The sequence below is a fragment of the Macrobrachium nipponense genome, chromosome 1, assembly GCF_015104395.2.
Source record: "Macrobrachium nipponense isolate FS-2020 chromosome 1, ASM1510439v2, whole genome shotgun sequence".
Classification (NCBI taxonomy): domain Eukaryota; kingdom Metazoa; phylum Arthropoda; class Malacostraca; order Decapoda; family Palaemonidae; genus Macrobrachium; species Macrobrachium nipponense.
The window spans coordinates 157,734,444-157,759,276 of record NC_087200.1 but is presented as its reverse complement, the minus strand read 5'-3'; the positions used below and the strand labels follow the sequence as shown (position 1 = coordinate 157,759,276).

The 24,833-nt window shown below is 34.9% G+C and overlaps 1 protein-coding gene across 19 annotated transcripts in view; it reads right to left on the bottom strand.

Annotated features, from left to right (window-relative positions):
• The window catches only part of LOC135219782 (E3 ubiquitin-protein ligase lubel-like), a 238,943-nt gene that overhangs the window by 125,023 nt on the left and 89,087 nt on the right, over positions 1-24,833 (bottom strand). For 16 of the 19 annotated variants that reach the window (XM_064256842.1, XM_064256838.1, XM_064256836.1 and 13 more), the window contains 7 exons: positions 17,025-17,170; positions 13,212-13,364; positions 11,734-11,799; positions 9,136-9,201; positions 8,348-8,453; positions 7,560-7,656; positions 6,045-6,261 (listed from right to left, as the gene is read on the bottom strand). In XM_064256842.1, the coding sequence (XP_064112912.1) occupies positions 6,045-6,261; positions 7,560-7,656; positions 8,348-8,453; positions 9,136-9,201; positions 11,734-11,799; positions 13,212-13,364; positions 17,025-17,066 (747 nt within the window). In that variant the 5' untranslated portion in view covers positions 17,067-17,170. Of the gene's footprint in view, positions 1-6,044; positions 6,262-7,559; positions 7,657-8,347; positions 8,454-9,135; positions 9,202-11,633; positions 11,800-13,211; positions 13,365-17,024; positions 17,171-24,833 lie in introns of those variants that run through there. The other 3 variants (XM_064256837.1, XM_064256840.1, XM_064256849.1) reach the window with 3 other exon arrangements.

Genomic DNA, 24,833 nt, shown 5'->3' with positions numbered 1-24,833 from the left:
TAAGATACTAAGGTTAAATAAAGGAAGTGAAAAGCAGGTAGTGTTTGTTTTATGTTTTCTTATGCTCAAAAGGGAAAACTTGGTGGAGATTTTTTGACTGTTCGAAGAGCGCCCAAGGTGCTCAGGATAGCGAAGTAAAACTAGTCAACTCTGGATCCAGAAGCACTGAATTTGCACAACAGATAATGAAGGGTGATAGGTTTGAAGATCAAACTTACATAGCAAGAACGAACCAACTGAAGCGCCACTGTACAATAAATACCTTATATAAAAAAAAAACGCTCTGGGATTAATGAAAAGAAAACCAAATCTATAAAAGGATTAAATGAGACGAAAATAAAAAATATCTTAGTAGACGATGTATAACAGATCAGATGGAAACGTTAATTATTTATGGAAATAAGTCATCTAAAAAAAAACTTGTAGAACAATTCTTACGCTATCGGAGAACTATTCATTAAGAAGCCATATTTCTTTAAAAGAATTGGAACTGTTTTGAATTTTAACTTTACGCATCATAGCCTTAAAGTTCAAATTCAGACCCGAATTTTTTTCCACTTTGCATCTTAGCAAAAGATGAACGGCCAGACCAGAAAACAAATGAAATTGGCAGGCGAGATATTTGAGAAATGAGCAGATAAGAAGTAATACACGATTTCCTTGGAATTGCCGAATAAATGCTGTCCAAATAATTACAGAGGGGGCCGACTGAATGTAACAAAGACTGTGAAATGCGAACGATAATGGAATGTCCCAAATATGCAAGTTAAGGATATACGATGGTCACATAGCGTGCAAAATGTACTATATATTAGAGAAAGTATATACATACCATCACTCGTACTGTTCTTCCTCTATTAATCCTTCTGCCATCTACCTCGCCTTCTCAATCAAAGTACTTCAGTATACGTACTTTCACTGGCAAGCTTACTAATGTTATACCTCTATAACTCTAAGGATGCAGCTCCAGAGCACAAGTCGACAACCTCATGTATGGGTAATTCCTACAGCACCAGAAACTTGAGATCCCAACATAAGAGGTCATTCACAGTGCTGCTGCCTCCCTTCAATTCATATTATGCCAACAACCTTTATCGTACAAGTACTCCCGTGCTTCATGCTTCATTAGGCCCTTTTGTTCTAATGCTTCCTCCAATCCACTTTATTTAGATAGCACCTCTGTTTCTCTCCCTCTTATGAATACTTGGCATCAACTTGGTCATAAAATACTTCATGAAAATATAAGTTAAAACTGAGGGAGAAGCAGCCCTCTCGTATAACCCTATCAAGCTTAATCTATATCATATATATATTATCTCTCGGGTGTACGTATTCTTAACCATTTAAATTTGATATAAAAATTTTATTTGTGCTTGATTATTTGGAAGGTATTTTATACTCTTCACCAGTCAATACTCCTCTACTTCCTCCGCGTGACCCAACAACTTCAAGGTCCTCTGAGCCATCTTTGCATCTACTATGCTATTACTCAAAACATAAATATCTCAACGTATTTGCATATTTCTTGCCCTTTCATCTTTTTTAGTCCGCATCAACTGCCAAGCAATATACCTCAACGCGTAAATGCCCAAGCAATGGACTACAACGCTTCCACCTTCATTCATTCATTCAATTATATACAAAGTTAACTATTTCCATAAAAAGAATTTCCGCAGCAACTTCTACACATATGCCAATGTTTACATTCCTTTGCTTTCCATGCCTCTTCAAAACTTATATTATTTTCTCTCTTCAATAATTCTGTTTGTTCTACTCTCATCTTAAGGCCTGTGGCACATTTACTCAGCTTGTCTACCCGAATCAAATACGCTCATTCTTTTCCTATCAACATTCAAAAGCAACTGCCTCATTTTCCCGATTCCGATGTAATATAAGTCTTAGTGTTATTAACATTCACTTTCAAATGTCTTCTCTTAGGAACACACTCACTCTTTCAGCAGTCTCTGGAAGTCTCATCAAGATTAACTAAGCCTTATATACACCCACCATTCCCCTAACGTTATTCATGACAATTTTCCTTACCCAAAACACTTGCATTTACACCTCATGCTCTTTTTCTGGCTTCATTCATCACTCCATCCATATACCAATTAAAGAGGCACTGATAAATTACATAAGTTTGACTCATTATTATTATTATTAGTAGTAGTAGTAGTAATAGTATTGTAGTAGTAGTAGTAGAAGTTTCTTTGAAAATCAGATGGCTGTATATTATACAAGTCGAAAATAATACAGATTCTGACAATATTTCTTTAATTGATTGGTTTCTTAAGACTGGCGTTCGTTATCAGTTAAAGTTTTGGCACTCACATGAGAATGTTTAACTGTTAAGTGTTAATCTGCACTCTTTGCATACACGGGCGGGATTTTTTTTTATTAAACATTCATAGTCAAGCAAGTGTGACCAATACTAGGTTGATTATTCCATTTTATTGTTGTCAGGTTCATTACACCACAGGGGCCATTGACTTGAAATTCAAGCTTTTAAAGAATGTGGTACTTATTTGAAAGTAACAGAGGATAATAGGAAATATCAAAAGAAGAGATCAACTATACGAAAAGAAAAAATAACTTTACAAATTAATCAATAAATAGAAAAAAATGTAAGTAAAATACAAGGAGAATTATTTTTGGGTAGTAATGCATTGCATCTTCCTTCACTTGTACTTTTGAGGTTCCAATCCTCAAGAGGACAGTTCCACAGTCAAATGGTGTGAGGAATAAAGGACCTCTGGAACTGAAAAGTTCGACAGCGAGACATTAACCCCATATTGGTGCTGCTATGCAGCAAATCTGGTCGCTCTCGGCAGGGAAAGCGGATCGTAGATAAATTGTGAATGTGAAAGAGCTCTGTTACAATACAACTTATGAAAAATTGACAAACCATCCATCAATGGTCCAAGTCATAACTGCTATTATGAAACAGAAGTTTACCACCAGAACCACTTTCTATCTAAAAGAAATAAATCTTTGGCAGAGGCAGACATCCACATCGGAGAACAGTATGCTGACGCTTACACATTAAGCAGAGTTGACCATTGCCTTGCAAAAGCACTTTCATCCCCTAGATAGCAAGAATAACTCATTCTAACTCTTCTATCAATCAAGCTATGAAAGTCACTCTGGGAATTTGAAAGGCATTATATAGACCAACACAAGAAGAAAAAAAGGTGTCATCAGGAATTCAACTTCCTATCTGCCGACTTTGAAAAGAGGTAATAAACACTTGAAAGTTTCTGTTGTGCAATTTTGTTAACCCTTCTACACGAGAAGATCTAACAGTGCTAGAAACTTGCAAATTGAGGGACAAGCACACCATTCTGGGTTTGTTACCAGGTATTCCCTACTGAAGGAGTCCAATCCTGACAGTCTATTAGACCCAAACTAACCACCTCACGTTTCAGATGAATGGTGTGAAGGGTGCAGTGTCTGATGTCAGTTTGTGAGATAAACATCCACGAGTAACAACAGTACTTAATGTTCTGATGCATAAGGAAAATCCATGCGCAGAAGGAAATCTGGAAAGATCTTAAGTGGCACAGAAAATGGATACCTATTTTTTTAAGAGAGGGAATATGTAGTGTTGTTCTTCCTTTGTAACCTAATGTTTTTATTTGAGAATTTTATTACAGTTCTAAACTACATTCTATTTAGAAATAATGTGACTAAGCAAACACTTTGCTGATAATGGTTTAGATTAAGAGGAAATGATAAGCGGGAAGATTCATGAATTCTTTCAGGACATGAGAATTCCTGGATCACTATACAAGGGGAATCTATTGTAAAAGACAAGAAGGTGATCCAATTCATGGTCATGATAAGCCAGTTAATCAAAGAGATGCATATCTGTACCTTTATAACGTGATGCCAGGTTTATATCGATTCAAGTAGAAACTTGCTGAGCAATGCACCAAAATAAGAAGATTGTGATGCCATAAAAATAACAATGGAAATATTATGTAGACAGGTGAATGAGTGAATAGAAGAATGAGCACTGATGATCTATTGGGGTCAGGAGGGCTTCTTCTGAAAAGGACCAAGAAACTCAATTCTCAGGAATATATATGTTCAGGTCTAGGAACATATGAAATCCCCTAATCACTAGGTGAAGTTTTAAAAGGCAAGAAGGCTAAGGAAAATTATTTTCTAGTGTGACCTCACTCATAACTAATGTATGAAACCCATGATTCAGGGAAAAAGAGAAAAACAGTTGAAAGGTAATGAGACAGACTACAATTACCTTTCATGAATGGAGAACTTAAACAATCTTAAAGGTGACGAGGAAACACTACAATGGTGATCAAGGAGAGACAGAGAACCTGCAAAATTGTCAACATAGGGTAATTGTGTTCTGTTGTCAATCTGAATTTAGTGGAGAAGAAGCATTAAAAGCTCATCAGTCAAAACACAGGGAGAAGTAAGGTCCAAAGAAGCTTGACTCATGAACCAATTAACAAGTCAGCCCTTGCAAGATATTGCAAAATTGCTGGGAGTACTTAAAAAGCCTTGACTTCATCTTGACAACAAAATTTTAATCACAGATTCCAGTTGTCTGTAATGATTAAATGTTGGTTCAGTACGTATAGTTAATAAAAAATAATAAAAATGTTATTTGCATGTAAATGACAGAAAACGATACAAGACTAGCCTAGACTAGGCAATTTAGGGTCAGAATAATGAATATAGGAAAAAAACTATGTCTAGTATGTTACAATAATCATTCCCTACAAGCAGTGATTGTGCTTAGAGAGGCTGTTCATGTCCAAGGTAAATATCTATAATACTCAGTGGGTCCGCAAAGGACATAAAAATAATATAATAAGTCTGCTAAGTAGTCTACAAAACCAGAGGGAGATACAAATGCAAATGAGGACTGCACAAGAATATGAAGAGCACCATAACTGAAATCAGAAAAGAATGAGATCACACAGAAGATAGAGAGCAAAAGCACTCATCTCACAAAACCAGGTTCTTACTCATAATATTAGAAAAATCTCACACTTACTCTAACATAACACTGATTACGAATTATTGCACATTTAATAAAGAAAAATTACAATGCAAATTAAGCTGTGGGCGAATAAAATAATAAGGCAGGGAAATTTACATGTACTATTTAGAGAGAGAGAGAGAGAGAATTATATATATATATATATATATATATATATATATATATATATATATATATATATACGTATATGTATATATATATACATATATATATATATATATATATATATATATATATATATATATATATATATACATATATATATATATATATATATATATGTTGTAACAGTACCTAAAATCACAGATTTCATATCCATCTGGCTTGTTGTTAGTACAATCCATAATGCAGATTATGTTATGGTCCCAATGATGAAAAATGGAATTTTATAATGTGATATGAAGGAAAATTGGCTCAGCTAGAAACAAGTGCTTTTAACATACTATGTAAAGCAGATATGAGATATTCAGGTTAAAAAATTAACATTGACAAGCAATAGATGATTCTCTCATCAGAGAAAAGCATATGATATTCATGATACCTTCGTGGACAGAGTTCTTATATTTCCAAAATAAAGATATCAGTGATGTATACCAAAGCTAAACACTTAAACAGGGAGGTTTTTAGAACATGAATATATCTGCATAAAAAGAAAAAACCGACAAATGATGAAACTATGGAGTACTACTAAGGAAAGAGTATACGTATACAATTTTTGGAAATGCTTTCCAAACAGAAATGCTTTTCAAACAGCTATTCATCACAATACATTCACATACTACAGGTATACAGGTACATCACTCATCCAGTTCACAATAGTAATCCATGACAGCTTCCTAATTAGACAAAGTTTTTAAAATGAATCCCTTGTTCATATTATGAGTACACAACTTAAGCTAGTTCTTGGTTTTCATGTGGAAGATATATGAGCCTACATTATGGGCACCACAAAGGATACCTTCACATGAAATAACTATGCTTAAAATAGAGTGAAACACATTGAAGTACTCACCCTTTTATCATCAAATGTTTGAGGCAACTGCTGCAATGAAAATTTTCTTCCTAACGACTGGGTGTGGGCATTGGACGGTTGGATCTTTGGCTGCAGAGGCGGGTACTGAGCATGGGCAGATGCTGGGGTTACAGGTGTTGATGTGGAATTGTTAGGCAAGCGCGTTCGATTGATATCTAAGACAGACTGAGGCAGACCAGCACGTATGTCCTCATTGCTGAAAGAAGAAATTCATACAACATACAAAAATAAAGAATTTCATACTCTCTATCCCTGAAACATATTACTACTAAAAAAGTGTTAACATATAAAAGAATAGCATTCCGAGTCTAGTCTGATATCTATAATGGAAAACACCAACCTTATGCTGTAAATTAATGATAAACCCTGGTTTGAACTGATCATTTAGATTATGAAACATTACACAATAAAATTCAGCACTGCAATTTCAGTTGTGAATCACACAAATAAAATCGCAAGAATAAAAGGAAAAGGTACAGTTCTGTCTAAGATACAAGAGCCTAGTGAATCTGATAAGTCCATCTTATCTTAATCAAATTGCATTACCAAAGTATTTCATTTAATCTCAAAACATCAGATATCAAATACCCCTCAGGGTACTGCTGTTGTTGAACTCAATTGTACTAGGGTTCAATTTCGCTGAGAAAGTCACATATATCTTTAATCATCTCTAAAGTCAAATTTCAAGGTTTTCAGTAAACCACAAACTGAATAAAAAATATTAAGAAAACAAGAAGTTGAAAGCACAATCTGGGAGTCATAATATGCAGTTCTGGTGTAACATACAGGCTCTATATAAAGCATAAAATCTTTATTATTACTTGTTCCTATCAATAAATAATGGTCAAGATTTATTAGTGAGTCTTCTTCTTAGCAACTACTTCATTTGCAGTGCTTATAATGTACTATTTAAACTTTTTCCACTCCAAGTTTGTCCCTTATTTGACAACAATGCCTTAAAAAATTGAGCATTGTCACACGGTACAGCTTAAATTATTCTGCAGTAACAAAGGCAATAAATCAAATGTCTTTCTTCAGGGCCTTTCAAAAATCTTTCCTTTGGGAAAATACAGCATTGAATTCATCCAGTTCATAAGTAGGAAAATTTCCATTCCTGCCAAGTTTGCTCCTAAACTGCCAAGAGTTTTCTTTAGAAGATAAATGCCTAACACACTTATATGGAACTGCTTCACCTCTAAAAGGATTTAACTGATTAAAACTTGCAAAATTTTTCCAGTATCAGGGGATGCTTTCTAACAAACGTTTTTCTCCAGAGTACACTTAGAACTAATGCTTTATTATTAACTGCACAACAATCTTTATCTCAGTTTCACTTGTCAAAGATTAACTTGCTCTGTCTCCCTTTTTCTAAAATATGGACCTGGTTTGGGAAGGTGTGTTTAGTGTAAAAAATGTGAAGCTTTACAAGGTAGAACCATTATAGCAAAGCAATGGTAAACTTGGGTTTCAGACCAGTGAAAACAAAACACCTACCTCAGAGGCTCACTGAGATTTGGGAGACTTGGACTTGTGTTTGCTCTTGTTAAAATCTTTTGGGCTGAAGAAGATGGTCTTTCATTTTTTAAGGCACCTAAAAAAATGCAAAAATTGTCCATAAAAATCTTATAATAACAACTTAGTGAACAGCTCAATATGCAAATGAATCTATTGCAAAAATATGTTGTGATTAGAAACAGGTGAAGTTAACTGATAAAGTAACCATGACCAAAACCATTCAAAATTTTAAAATACGAAAATTACAAAAATAAATATTTTGCATAGGCGAGGCTGCATGTTCAAAGAAGTTGCACAGAGTCCAGTTTTCAACTGGACCATAAACTTGTATATATTTTCAAGTTATTACAGAAAACTTGGCTACATTATACAGTATAATAATTACCTTGAATTGCCTTTATATTTCAGTGTAACCTCAAACTAAAGCTTAAAATCAAATGCCAAAACGATACAAAAAATACAAATGGTAACAATAATTGGTTGTTAAAAATAAAACATAATTCAGAGAAACACTTTGTTTGTCTAATAATAACACTATTTGAATGTATTATTTAAACTTACTTTTACTCTAGCTTAGTAATACTGTATCTACTATGTATATGAGTTCATTTACAAAGGACAGTAGCCAAAAGACTGAGGATTCTGAAATGAACACTGATAATGTGGAAATCAATAAAACTTACATAACAACCCATCCACTGAAATTTCACAAAGCTGTTAATCTGTTAATCTGCTAATCTTTCATAAGCTCATGATGCAATACATACTTTTTGCTTGATCAGGAGTTGGAGGAAGGGGTCGGGCTCCCATAAATCGTTTCAAACTCCCCATAATTGTTCGACCAGCGCTCCCACCAGCTTCACTTGATGCACTCTGCAAAATCACCAAGGTGCACACTAAGTATTTATTAGATTTTGTAATATACTAAATGCAAAATCAAATTCCTTGAAAAAATAAATTAATATTTGAATCTATATATCACAAGTATTTATAAATAATTTAATCAAATTTTCATATCAAAATGGTGAAAAACAGCACATACAGTATAACAAAAGGCAATGCTTTAAACTTTAATAAAAAAAAACACTGGCTAATTCATGAAATTTCAACACATTCCATATGAATAAAACTAAAAATCTAGCTGAAGCACTACAAATTCAAGACAAGCAATAATATTTTATTTTCATAACTAAAACGAAGGGTTTGTACGTACTACATGAAATACTGTGGTCGACTAGATCACTAAATGTATTTAGTAAACTAAAACTTATTTTTCCTTGAAGAGGAGTACCAATCTGGGAGAAGTCAAATGCTAATTTGTATGCCCGAAACATTACTCTGATCTTGACAGTATAATTCTTTAAATTCTATAAGTTAAATTAGATCCTATAAGTTAAATTCCGTAAACTAGTCTGCAAAATGTTACACATAAGTGAAACTATCATGATAATAGCCGTGGGCCCCAAATAATACTAAATAACTTAACTATCACCAAAATTCAAGTTTATTAACCAAAAACAGGATTAGGAGGTGATATAAAAAGCATGACAATCACCGTGGGTTTGCGAACAGGAAGAGCCAAGGAATAACGCGAGCCTCCATCTGCGTTGTTTGGACCATTCTGTAACACAGAGATGTGGAAGCAACAAAAACAAAAGGTTAAACACTGCATTAAATGTTAGCTGATCAGCAATAATGGCCAAATTGTCACTTCAAAATCCTAAGGTTTTACCTTTTCTCCAAGGACTCGTTAAACAATGGTGCAGTATCTATTTCCTCTACCCCTATCTTGCAAGAACATTATTTTATGAAGTTCTCCATTTCATCAATTTGCTTCAAGTTCTTTATGGCCAATGAGGACTAAAATTACCATGTACAAGAGAGATACAGTACACAAATTTGTAAAGTCATTGCTTTATCAAATATTGCATTTACTGCACACAGAAAACCAATTTCAAATTAACAGAGCTGCGATGGTAAATTACTGGCACCTTTGATTTTGAACTGACAATCTGTACTGTCTTACAAGCATTCTTTATAAAGCAGAAAGAAAAGCCACAAAAAACATCAATACTCAAGTATTTTTTCAATCAGTTCCAACATATTGCTTAAACAAAGAAAAAAAATTACTAAAAACCAGAAGATAATTTTTGTGCACATTTAAACACAGACATAAAAATCTAGCTAAATGGAATCAGAAGAAAGTAAAGCTAAGCTTTACTTGTATGACAAACAGCACTAAACATTACCCACTGAACATGATCTCACAGCAATTAACATATCATAAGCAACAAAGCTCAGGTAAAAACCATAACATCAATACGTATACTATTTGAGTAAATATTCAAGTCTGCCATAAGCAGTCATTCTAAAAAGTTAAATCTAGTGATAATGAATTCCCATGATGTTATATAGCATAAAATCTTAAAACCTAATGTAATAAGACTGATTCTGAGATTCAATTTAACTTTTAAGATGAAAGTAAATATTGAAACAGCTTTTTATTCAGCCTGAATATGAATGCGTTATAGTGAAAATTAACTTGTTTTTATCACTCTAGAAATAAAAGCTAACCCATTTTTTAATAGGTGTTCTGAGTTACACAAACAAAACCAGGTATAAACCAGACAGAAAAATGCCTTCAATAAAAAACCCACTAAATTAGTAAATAGATTCAGTGATAAGAAAGCCCATTTAACCATTCGACAGTAAGTAAATATGTCACATGGAGCAGAGGAGATATAAGAAGAAAAAAGAAAAATTCAATAAAAAAAATCCTTCCACAAAACAACCTGCTCTTTGAAATGAGTGACTGAGTTTTCACTCAATGACTTTAGTTAAATCAAAATATCCAGCATTCTTTATCTTGAAATAAAGGAATTCCATCACTTCATACAAAAACTATTTCCAAGATGAAAAGACGTTCCATACTCATAATGTTACAAAATTTGCAAGCAAGCAAGCAACAACAAACTCTGCTTGAAAATAATACATGAATTTTCACGTTATGAAGTACGTACCTTAAAAAGTGAACTCACAAAAAGAGGAGAAAAACTATTTTCTTCTCTGGTCTGTTTTAAGAATGAGTACTGTACATATTCACAGGTATATGCTCCCATTAAAAGCTAAGAATCAGTCTAATTAAGACTATCTTAAAGCTATCCAGTAAAAATAATAGTACTCTACATGATAACACAACTAAAGAATATCATCATAAGAAAAATACTAACCATCTTAAGGGTATCCCTTCACACATTAGAACACTAATCTATGGAAATCCTTATAATTTTTAGTGAATTAATTTTAACTGCAGGTTTGTTGTAATTTTGTAGTGTCCTTTTATTCTGTGACTGTATAGTGAAAGTGTGCTACAGAACAAATATAACTTTCAAGACTGAAATCAAGTCACTTTTTCAGAATGACATACTGCTTGACTTACTTTATATAAACTTCTGAAATATAAAACTTCATGATTCCCCTAAGAGTAATACAGTAATATGATATAAAGCATGTAATATATTGTAAAAACATGTAATGAAATGAAGCAGCAATATTGTATAAGATTAAAAACCACTTACAGAGTCAAACTGAGGATTCATTACTCAGCAATATGAGTGGTTAGCATGCACTTGAAATTAACACCAATTACTTTACCGGTAATGTAGAACTACATCTTAGCATTTATTCTATATCCTAATATATTTAAGATCATATCAATGCATATATGTACTAGTTATGAGCGTAATGAACCTACCTCCTTATCAAGATCTTACAAAAAGCAAATGTAAAGTGGATTTGGGCCATTATCCTAAGTGTTTCACTAGGTGCTAAGTGAATTTTTATATCATAATGGCGTAAACAAAAAGGATGTAATTTGATGGACAGGTATTTACTTACTGTTTGATAAACATTCATATCTGAATGCTACAAGTCCCAAATTCTTTCAAACCCAGGCAATTACATGCAATACTTATCATAAATTTCATCATAATTTTTTTATTGAATAATCAAAGTAAATAAAAAATAGAGCGAAACTATAATCTTGTTAGTTACCATTTATATCTGTATCACACTTTCTGGTCACAACAAACCATGACACGATGTGAATAAGCATTTGAAAAGGAGCTATCACTTTTCTTGCAGATACTGTTACCTGTAAGTTGGTCAGACTGGCTGAACGGTAGGATCCATGACCAGAACCTGTACTGTATTGATAGTTCTGCAGGAAAGGAAGAAGAAATCCAAACACACAGAAAGGTGAATGAAAATGAATAAGACAGGTAAATAAAGAAAAAATAAAGCAGGGCTTAATATCAACAGAGAATGTAAAGAACTTGGGATACAAAACTGGAGGTCAAAAGTCATGCTGTTTATTTATCAAGCCAGTTTGTTTGGGTTATATGTCTTATATGTGCACACAAAATAATGAATTCATGTTAATGTCAATCAATAAGTACTGCATATGTATACAAATTTTACTGTATAGTATGTCATGTGAGATTTACCACTAGCTGTGTTTTTTTGGATAGCAGTGTGCTAAGCCTATGGATAATATATTATTTACTTTGATCAACTTTTGAAATTTTATCTGGTAAATAAAAGGACTGCAATATAGCCCCTTACAATAACATTATCATTTCGGTAAAAGAAATTATTTTCGTCAGCAGCTGTACTTTTCCCTTTCTCAAAGAACCTTGTACTCTTACATGTATTCTCAAGAAATATTTGGTCAAATTGTTATTATCAGTGAGAGTTTACCCATAGACTTTGCAAAGGTAAAAGCATATTTATTTTGGGAAACATGACTGCAAACAAAATCAAGATAAGACAATAAGAAAATTTAAACAATGACATACATACATTTAAGAGCATGCTTAGGAAAATACAAAACTAATGTAATAATACATCGAGTTACCGATGTTACAATGTAAATATAATGTTTATAAAATTAAAAGTTTAATTAAAATTTTGTGTAATACCATAAAATTACTCAAATTCCCTATCCCATGCATCTCATTTCAGTTGAAAGACTAGTTTTCAAAATGTTTAAAAATCATCCATCCAAAAAAAAAATGAGCACAAAAGTTTTACACTAATTTTTTTCAGCTGCACACTGTATACCATACCAAAAGATAGGTCTACTGTATGTTTGAAAAATAAAAAGTTCAGACACTTTAAGACTATACAAAAGCTAGATTTAATTGCATTTCAGTAATTCATAAAATGTTTTTTTAATAAACATGAAGCTAATAGAAAAAGTCTTATTATCATGATATCAAAAATATTTAATAGACCATATTTTATCAAAATACTTAATCAAATATTAATAACTACACAAATAGGAGATGGTTTATTGGAAATTCACACTGCATGCAACTGTAGTAATGGAATCTTATAAAAATGAAACAAAAAATTCAGATGTTAAAAAGGACTGTAAAAATAATAATGACAAAAAAGGTTACCTTTACAAAATATGATGCCGATTGCATAAGCATTCTGACAAACTTGGCATGGCAAAAATATTCATTAAATCAAAAATTACCCAAAAACCAAACACAATAACTTGTCTTTAAAATGTGAATTATCTGTTTATTTAATAGGGGCACAACACAATTGTTTGGCATTATATACCTGTTCTTTTTTATTGAAACCAGTATTTGAAAGGAACCCAGAGCGTTTGTTTTTTCTGGGAGGAGGCTGAGGTGGTGGTGCCCCTTGTCCCTCTCCCTTGGGTGGCAATGGGGGTCTTACACCTCCACCCATAGAATTTAGACTGTCCACAGCCTGAAAAAATGGGAAAATAGTTGGTGAACAGTAATCATGTGAATGCAATAAACACCTATCTGAGATTGCAAAGTTGCCAAGAAGTAGACCATGAGTGATTTAAAGACACAATAATTCAGTGAACATTCCCTAAAGTAGATATATTATGATTAATATTATTATTTAAAATATGCTCATAGTAACATGAATCCTGAAATTGAGAAACAAATCCACAGTGACGCTGGATACATATTTAAAAAATCTCTACAGAGCTCTTTCGTGAATCGGTTCGATTCCCCTTTACAATCTAATGGGAAAAGATTGAAAAGGGCAGTTGAACAGATTCCTGAAAACTCTCTATACAGATTTATTTTTAATAGGTACGCATATATGTATCCATACATAACAATGGCTTTTTCTCCAATATTATTATTATCATTATAATAAGGTAGTTTAATAATGTTGGTTGGTTTACATTAAGCTAGCCTAATTCCATAATGGATTCTAGCCTTAGAGCAACCACAGGAGAGCTAGTGTTACATGATGTAAGAGGTCTGATGTGAACCTCTGGACTCATCAAGCAACTGAGATATAGTTTAACAAGACCAATCAGCCGTATTTTAAGACCGATGGTAATCGCCCAAAGGGTTTCTTCTTCTCCACAGGTGAGACTTAGAGCAAGGTATAGAACATTCTGACTCACAAGAAACGCTGTAGGTTGCAAAACCCTACTATATATCTATATATATATATATATATATATATATATATATATATATATATATATATATATATATATATATATATATTTCTTTAATGAGAAATATCCACAAATTCCTGGTTTTCTTCAATGAATTTCATCATAAAATGCACTTGTTGTGATAAAACTCTTTAAAAAAAACCATGTATAAACATTTTAGGTGGATTTTTCTTCAGTTTTACCTAACAAAATAGGCAGTTTTAAGCATTTTCATAGGAGTTTCAACTATTCGCGAGTTCTAACAATTTGTGCGGGGGGGGGGGGGGGGGGGGGGGGTCTGGTACCTATCCCCCACGAATATGGGGAGGGGAGAACACCTTATCAAGTAATGAATGACAGATTGGCAGAAATTTCAAAACAGTAATTATATACCCAATCAAACATGCAGATATGATTTGGCTTCCTTTTGGAGGTGACATCTTAGCATACTGGAAAAGTGAGTGGGGCGATTTTGATGTCTTTCCTTGGTCCCAAGCACTAAATTTAAAGTATGGAAAAACAATAACCAAATTCCCTTTTGAGATGTCTTAATCATCAGAACTAATAACAACTACAAATTGACTGCCTTCAGGACAGCGACATTCTCACTTTCATACATACATTTTTACAGCTATCATGACATTTCAGTTAAACTCGGCATAGCAAGTAACTTATTTCTTAGAGCCCTGAGAATTTGCTACCCAGATTTTCTTAACAAAGAACTTCAAATAACCAGAAATCATCTTATCTTGTTAAAATACCCCAAGCACATAATAGAAAAAGCTATACATAAACAAACCCACAGAAAACAAAGAAAAGGAAAATTTCACAAACAAAATCATAATCCCTCACATGGATAATTTACAAGAGATCACACAAACCTAAGGCCACCCTAACCCTGTCGTCTTCATTTACCTGAATAGATTGGGGAAATCCTTAATCAACGTTCAGCAGAAAGCAGTTTCTAAAGACGTAGGAATCTATGAAATCCCCTGTAGGGATTGTGATAAGTCATACTATGGATTCAGGGGAAAATTTCTCTTAGAAAGATTAACTCAACATAATCATTCAGTTAGATAAGAACAACATAGTTCGGCAATTTTCCATCATATAAATAACATGAACCATACCATGGATTGGAACTCATCCCGAATTCTATACAAAAGCTTTTGTATAAAATTCGATACAAACGTCAGATGGCAGAATCTTCACTGATAAAACAAGATAATAGGATTACCTTTCTAATGGAACCTGGGACTCTGACCATAGAGACAATATCTTCCTTAAGGCAACGATGAAGCAGATGAAGACAACAGACAAAACCAACGTCGGCTTAACGGTGACCCCAGGTATCACCTAAGGGCATATCTCCTACTATATATTCCGCAAATGTAACTTCTTCTGTCATTCATTACTTGATAAGGGTGGGAGTCAGTCCACCGAAATGTAGCTTACACCAGAGTGTTTTTATGGGCTTTTTATATTTGAGACGTATCCTGTTTTAACAGAAAAATTTATTTGCATGTATGTATATATATATATATATACATATATATATATATATATATATATGTATGTATATATATATATATATATATATATATAGATATATATATATATATATATAGATATTACTCACATGAGCTAACACGAATTAACTGATACAGAGATAATGGTAATGGTTCACCTACATATTTTGCTATCCTACAATGGTATTTACTATCTGATTCTTAACTTGGCTTACTTATGTAGTAAATCTAAAATAGATATGTGTCAGTTGTAATACAGTTTTAATCCTCAAGGACATAAAAACATAACAACCATATTATTAGGAACCCTACACGTAAGTTTATGACAATGTCATAAATTCATCATGTAACACTAACCATATACAGTATAGTACGTTCAGATCTCTTTGTAGATTAAATATTAATTTTACACTGTATACGTATTCCATTTGCATTTTAGTACAACAATATTGCATTTAGAACTTGTTAAGTTGCTAAATATGTATGGAAATTTATCATTTGTTTTCACTGTATAAATTATGAGGATAAAATTACGTTATACATTTACACCACAACGATGTAATATGAGCGACAGACAATATTACAAAGTAAGTAGATTTAAGAAGACAATGGATGGTATCTCAAAAAAGTGAAAAACAAGAAGTGCGGTTGTCCTTAGTGACGAGGTTAAGGGGATTTTAGACTTCAATGTACATAAAGATGTTATGGAAAAGAAAATACGGCGTGCAGACAAGAATGTCGAACAAAAAGGAGGGAACCTGGCATAGGTTCGCAAACGGGTTGTCAGTTGTGTTCTGAATGGCTGACAAAAACGTTTGCTCTGTGTGTTTGTGCGCGCGCGCACGAGAGAGAGAGAGAGAGAGAGAGAGAGAGAGAGAGAGAGAGAATATCTGCATTATGTACATCCTTACAATGTAAACAAATTTTTATTTACAGGGAGTCCGGTGGTATTTTATACCGAATTATTCTTAATTCACATCCATGATACATTCCGTATCGGACCACTGGGATATAGGTTAGATGCCTGATAATTCAAGGGTTACGTGAAAAATAAATGGTTGAGAACCCATACCCGAAGAAGATATTGAAATGTTATGGAAATATAATAAATATTGCAAAGGTACATGAGTATTTTAACAATTAAACCAAAATGTAAACAAGGTATGTGAAGCCGTATGATTGATGCTATTTAGCAGAAACAAAGATGACATCAACATAATGGGAGAGAAAATTTGCAAACAAAAGAGGAGCGAATTACATTATGATACTTATTACAATCGTATCAAAGAATCTACACTGGTAGAAATGCGTCTCAAGGATGATGTATAATAAAGAGAGCCTGAAAGAAAGCGTGTTTTTAGACTACTCGGGAGAACCGGACATAACATAATTACAAGGACACTCAAGGAATACCTTCCTGAGGTGGGAGCTCCTCCTCGGGTGTCTGTGATACATGTCATCGCACGAGAGGCAGAAGGCTTGGGAGCCGCATCTGTCACATCGAACGGCAGCCTCCGAAGAGCCACATAGGTCACAGTGTTGGCCATCTCCACGCTTGTCTGCAAAAAAGGTCGAGTGGTTGAATTACATAAAGCACATTTCCAGAACTTTGCTGTTTCTTATTATTATTATTATTATTATTATTATTATTATTATTATTATTATTATTATTATTATTAATGCTATTTTCTAATATACACTTTTAATTTTCTTTGTATTAACCTATCAAAAATAACTCTGGTGACTTAGTTTAAATCTTCATAGTCCCTTTCAGCTTCATTATTACGGCAGTTTCCTGCTAGGCTACCTTTAAGGCACAATTATTTTGCTAAAAACTCTCTTAAACTAAACGATTATGTAAAATACAGCTGAGCTAAAGCTGGAAATCATGTGGACCTGAACTTATGAAACTGAGGCCGGCAAGCCAAGCACTGGGGTGCTTTTGGGAACTCAGGTCTTAAGGTAGTGAAAAGAGGGAGTTGGAGTGGTTGGGCAGCAAGATAAAGAGATTCAGTGGAAGGATCTAAATGAGAACTGGAAGAAAATCTCACAGCTGCTCAAAGAATTAAAAGTCAGAGAGGTTGGACAGCATGAATGAACGCAGAAAGCGGGAATGGAGTAATAAAATAACAGGTGAAGCTAGGGGCCGAAGGGATGCTGCAAGCACCCTTCAGTAACGCCTACAGTGCACCATGTGAGTTCAAATACAATCACAGCACTACTCTGTACGGGAAAAAAGGATGTGGAATTACTATCCTCACCAAGATATCTTGAATGTTCCAAATTGGCCACATCCGGAGTCTTGTTATTCATCAGAAGGCCCCACCAACGGAGCATATGATTATTTGAAGGGCCTCTGTATTCACCAGTCAACAATATCTAAAATGACTCGTTTAATCCTTTATAAATCTTAGTACTAACAAGTTTATAAATTTAATAACTCGTTATCCACTCCCTGAAAACAAATAACAATAGCCACTCCATACATACTGAAATACCTTCTTCATTATCTAAGTCTACCATTCTGCGCAGAAGCTTCATTATTGCTCACAGAAGCTACCCAGTTACATTTCACAAGGCCTGGGAATTATTCAAACCTTTACCATTCCTAATATTAAGAAAACACTAATACCTTACGCGACTTACTCGTTAAAACCTCACTTTTCCTACGATGAGCCAGCCGATGAAAATCTTATCATTTAGTTTCACAGGACAGTTGAAGCCATCCTCATTCTCCGTCCTAATCGGTACACATTATTTTATAAAATCCCTAGTTAAACCATTCACAAATCTTAAAAATAGCCAAACCTAACCAATCCGTAGCACCAGAAAGATAAATAAGTAAAAATTAAGGAATTAAAGGATCCTATAATACATAATACATTCAGATTGTTCAAAGAACAACGGAATCCATGCCATACAATGCTAACGTAATGAGGCAATAGCAACAATGTGTATGACGCATACAGGTTATGCGTAATACTCTCATCGAACATTTTACGTAAAAAATCTATGGTCATTCATTCTCAAGTTTCATTATCATGGGATTACGGGTAATCTCGTACAGTTTCTGAAAGTGAGAAATTAATGTCCCAGCCGAAAAACATGCTATATTTAACCTACCTAACCTTAATTTATGTTAATTTACGCAGAATTTGAAGGATGATAAAATGCAGGACGCAAGAGCCTTTAGTCATGAAGGGTTGAATTGGTCATTATTTGAAAAGACCTCATTATCCGTGATAATGATAACTGAGTCAATCCTAAATTCAGAACGGTCAGTAGATGTAAGTGCAACGTTGTGGAATATGAAAGGAGGTCATGGAGTCAGGAATGCCCGAAGTCTACAAATGACAGTGTGGCAATTATCTAGCTATGGGGGCAAATGGGTACCAGAAACATGGAACAATGAATTAATAGAGATGGAAGAATTGAAGCTTTTGATTCGTGAAGGTATTTGGGAGACATAAAACTAATGACAGGTTAGGCGGGGAGGCAAGTCAAAGAACAATTCACTCAAGGAATGTAAAACGGTATTTAGAAAAGATTAGGATGGGATTTGGAATGCTTCATGAAGCTAAGGTGAGGATATAAACGGAAGTGTTGGGCCAAACCCTCCTTTACAGAAGCGAGATGTAAGCAATACTCCTTTATGGAAGTGAAGAGTGGGTGTTCCATGTAAACAAATGAGAAGGAGGAAACGTAAACCTGAAAAGTGCTGGCTAGATGGCACGAGGAAGGTGCTGGAAATTAATGACCTTAATATTTACGAAGCATTAGAGTCCGTACGAAGCCAGAAGTGAATGATGCAGCATTTATAGAGGTTCAACGAGACTTCTGTGTCGATGTATGAAGCGGCTGATGGTACGGAAGTTTCCTAATTAGAGCGCCCATCAACGAATCAGTACTCAAAACATAAATGACATTTGTGGCAATGACCATTGTCTCGTTTCTTCTCTCGAGAAACCGGCTATTATGGAAAACGAGTAAATGTTGGATACACACTAATTATAAATTATAATGATATGTATATATATATATATATATCTTATATATATATATATATATATATATATATATATATATATATATATATATATATATATATATATATATATATACATATATGTATGTATGTATGTATATACAAATATATCATATATACGGACATTATATATATATATATATATATATATAATATATATATATATATATATATATTATATATATCAATTTAACTCCACCCATGGAAGTAGTAAGAGGTATTACCTGGATAATACTAGTAACTGCTTGGGACAATAATGTGCAAATTTTTACTGCACAAGAGCACCTAATGAAGGGTTTGTGAACCCTTTGGTGGTGAAAAATGTCCACTAAATGAGAGATTGGCGTCTTCCTTCTGTGGCCAATGGTAATCCAATATATGAGACCGTTTAATTTCCAAGCGATTGCTACGGTTGGGGTATTGACCAGTACTACATACTCATTGCTGCCCTGTAAAGTGCCCTCTTTAGATTGCAACTGTACTATGCTCAAGGGATCGGAGAACCTAGTGGAAGTTAGCCACGCCCATTATAGATGAGAATGACCAAAAATGAAGAACGAACCTCTTCTCTTACAGTATGTCTGAAACTAAAATATTGTGTCATTCTGTGTGGTATAAAAGTCAGCAAATAACTGGACATAGTATTTTTGCAGCTCCATGCCCCTACTTTGGCGTTATAAATGGGAGAGGATGTGATACAGAATAGAATAAATTTTTGATAATTGATTTGTTTATGGAGAGAAAACTAGATGCATGAAAGCAAAAGGGCAGAGTGTGGTGGACTGGAATGGGGTTGGTTGAGACAGCGGGCAGTTCCTCTGTAACCAGGAGGACAAAAGGGGTGGTTAAAAGTAAAGAAATGTATAGTCCCCGAAAGTTTTGCTATAGTAAGACGTTAGGATATAAAATTCAAGTATGGAAAAGTTCAAAAGTGAAGGCGTCTGGTAAAGGGACCTACCCGCCAAGGTGAGGCTATGAATGTTAGAGGGTAGCAAATGTGAGTAACATAGATGAGCTACTGGAACGGTAGGGTCTTTACATCAAGGAGGAAACAGGGTACGTGTAATATGGACAGGAATGGTGAGATGCGTTTAACCACTGACAACCAGTTCGGGTTTAATGCATCTACATGCTGAAAGAATTGCTGAACTACTACCTATCATCAGCCTCTCCTGTTTTCCTTTGTTTTGTAGATGTGAGAAAAACATTTGACAGAGTAAACTACCTGAAGCTCTTCCTGAAGCTGCATAAAAGGGGCACACCCCTATATCTAATTGGCATTTTACATTGCTGGTTCTCCACACAGCAATTCTGTGTCAAATGGGGTAACGTATTATCGTATACCTTCGGCTCCCTAAACGGGCTTCGGCAAGGGGGCATTCTCTCTCCATACCTGTTTAATACGTACACAGATGCCTTGAATGTCAATCTGAACTCACTCCCAATCAGATGCACTGTCAATGAAACAACTGTAAACACCTCTGTTACGCCGACGATATGGTTCTGATTTCCCCATCAGTGCAAGGTCTTCAACGACTCATCGACACTTGCCGCCAAATATGCAGAGGAATATGATATAATCTACAACGAAACCAAGACCCAGTGCATGTCGCTGCTCCCGAGATCGCTTAAGCATATTGCAGAACCACAAATTTTCCTCGGAAACCATCGGCTGGAATTTGTGCACGAATTTCCGTATTTGGGTCAAATTATCACCGACGACCTAAAAGATACGGCAGACATTGAACAGAGGCGTCGTAAACTATGTGCAACTGGCAACATGATTGCAAGGAGGTTTGCCTTCTGTCACCGAGACGTGAAACTGCTGCTCTTCCGCTCGTACTGCTACAGTATCTATGGGTGTTCCCTCTGGACGAACTATACCCAAGAGACCATGAGACGCATCACTGTTGTGCACAATGACATTCTGAGATGCCTCACAAACACTCCCCGCTACCACTCCGCCACACAGATGTTCATAGAAAACCACCTGGACAATTTAAAAATCATTGTTAGGTGAACAATGTCCAGTCTGGTAACCCGAGTGAGAAACAGCAGCAACTCGCTCATACAAAGCATCCTAAGGAGTGAAGCAAGAAGAAGATCTAAATTGTGGGAAAGATGGGAAAATGAGGCCTTTATCCCCTAAAGGACTTAATCTCTGTATTGGCGAGATGTCATCTGCAGATTTTGTCATTATATTTATCGCTGATATTTTAATTTTTCATTATTACTGTGATTACTATCAAGTTGAAGTTTTTTTTACATTCAATTTTCGTATTTAGCCCTCTGGACCTGACTACTGTAACCAGCTAAGGTCTTTAGTTGAAATTTAAGTTATATAATCTGTGCACAAACTGTTATAAATAACTCTCAATGCATTTTTTTTCTCGCCAATTTTATTACTGTTGTTACCAGTATTATGATTACTATCTTTTATGCTATCTCAGCTATTTTATGGATAAGTGGCGATTATTCTTTTTTTTTTTTATCATGTCTCATGAATCCATATTGTGTATGTTACTGTCTCTATTTTGTATATTCTATGTATATGGCCCTGAGCTGAAATAAAGGATATTATTATTATTATCATTAAGCTAGTTGGATCCACTGTTGATAGGACTTCTGCGTAGGCATATGAGGCGGTTAATGTAATGGAAGTGTTTTTTTGCGCTAGGGATTCATATTTGGTTTATCATTAAATGGTGAATGGAGCATTACATAAATTACTAGTCTTATCTCTGGAACCACCTCATTTTTATGAGAAACGATATATATATATATATATATATATATATAATATATATATATATATATATATATATATATATATATATATATATAAAAGACAATGCACATGCCACAACACCATAGAACATACTGCTGCTAATTAGCTTAAAAGTTAAGGTTTTAGGTTAACCTCAGTTTTAAAATATTGGCAACCTTGAATTTCGAATGCAATGGCAGGTGATGCGGCTGTTTTGGCCATTCCTTATCGTCTGTAAAAGAAGGTCTTTTAAAGCACCTTGGAGCAGCTTTTGACGTCCAAACAGGACGCAGCTGTCGCCATGTGTTGCTCTGCATGTCATAATATTGTGCTTCTGAATGTTACGGCAGGAAAGGATACCTTTGGGAACATGATAAGCGTAAAAACTACATGCAAGAATTATCATTATTATAATAATAACTATTATTACTATCATTATTGTTATTATCACTACACTATATGTGGAGTTATAATGTTATCCTTCATCTTGTTCATATTCTTCTCTGGAATTCTGGCCTTGAATAACAACAGCAAATTCGAAGAGAAGGGCCTCCATATTGAAAAAAATTATGATCACTGAAAAGAATGCTCTAAGTCGTATCAATATATTTTGAGTAGTGTCACAAAATAAACATTGAAATTTCAACAATAAAAATAAGACAGCCTGGGCCTGGTTTAAAAATCACTAATAAAGTACTATTTGAAATATGGATGAAAAAAGCAAACACAACTGTCATGAATAATAATCATACTATAATGGGCGTAATGTCTGTCTGTCTGTCATTCAATCATGACCAAACGGCTGGTCAGATGGGCATGAAACTTGGCAGGGTTATGGTGGGGACCCCTAAGATGGTTTGTAATGGGGTTTCATTCAACCTACCCCCCTCCTTTGTAGGGGGTGGGGGTGAGAAGGGATTCCCTGAAACGGAGCTGTTTCTGGCTGTGAAATGAGGCTGGTTATTCCCGTAGACTTAGTTACTTTACGATTTTTCATACATAATTTCTGTACAACTTCCCCGGATAAAGTCGCGAATATTTCAGCTCGGACACAATAGAAGATGAAAATTATCATCAATATCCGCAAGGTTTTTTGAATAACTTAAATCCATCGGGACTGCCAGTGCACAAAATAACATTGAAGAAGTACCGCCCGGTAATAGTTGCTTTCGGAATTTCGATCCTGCAATGGACATTGCATACGGAACGAGGTACATCCGTTATGGACTAAACTCCCACGTCATCAAGCAGTGATAGCAACGGGCCCTCACACCGGCAAACGTCTGTTCATCCCCCGGATTCCTCTGATGCCTTCGGACAACCAGTTTCGTTCCAGTTACGGTGCAGGCAGTTTCTCATCAACCTGGCCTTCTCATTCACTGCAAACAAGTCACAGGACCAGACTTTGGATCATGTTGGTGTGTTTCTGCCGTCACCCATGTTCACGCATGGCCAACTGTATGAGGCGATGAGCAGAGCAACTGTCTCTGCCAGCTTGAAATTAAGTTGTGGACAAACTGATAATATTGTGTACAAAGAGGTTCTGTAGTAAGTATGTATAAAAATCGCCATTATTTTAATATTGCTGAACAAATAGTACATATAAATTTTTCACTTCTGCACCCGTATTTTATCACCCATCGTAATGGGCGTAATGTCTGTTTGTCTGTCTGTCATTCAATCACGTCCAAACGACTGGTCAGATGGGCATGAAACTTGGCAGGGTTATGGTGGAGACCACTAAAATGGTTTGTAATGGGGTTTCATCCTTTGTAGGGGGTGGGGTTGAGAAGGGATTCCCTGAAACGGAGCTGTTTCTGGCTGTGAAACAAGGCTGGTTATTCCCTTAGACTTAGTTACTTTACGATTTTTCATACATAATTTCTGTACAACTTCCCCGGAGAAAATCACTTATATTTCAGCTCAGACACAATAGAAGATGAAAATTATCATCAATATCCGCAAGATTTTTGAATAACTTACATCCATCGGGACTACCAGTGCACAAAATAACGTTGAAGAAGTACTGCCGATAATGTGCTTCGGAATTTCGATCCTGCCAATGGACATTGCAACGGAACAAGGTACACTGTTATGGAGCTAAACTCCCACATCATCAAAGCAGGTGATAGCAACGGGCCCTCACACCGGCAAACGTCTGTTCACCCCCGGATTCCTCTGACGCCTTCAGACAACCAGTTTCCGTTCCAGTTACGGTGAAGGCAGTTTCTCATCAACCTGGCCTTCTCATTCACTGCAAACAAGTCGCAGGGCCAGACTTTGGATCGTGTTGGTGTGTTTCTGCCGTCACCCATGTTCACGCATGGCCAACTGTATGTGGCGATGAGCAGAGCAACTGACTCTGCCAACTTGAAATTAAGTTGTGGACAAAACTGATAATATTGTGTAC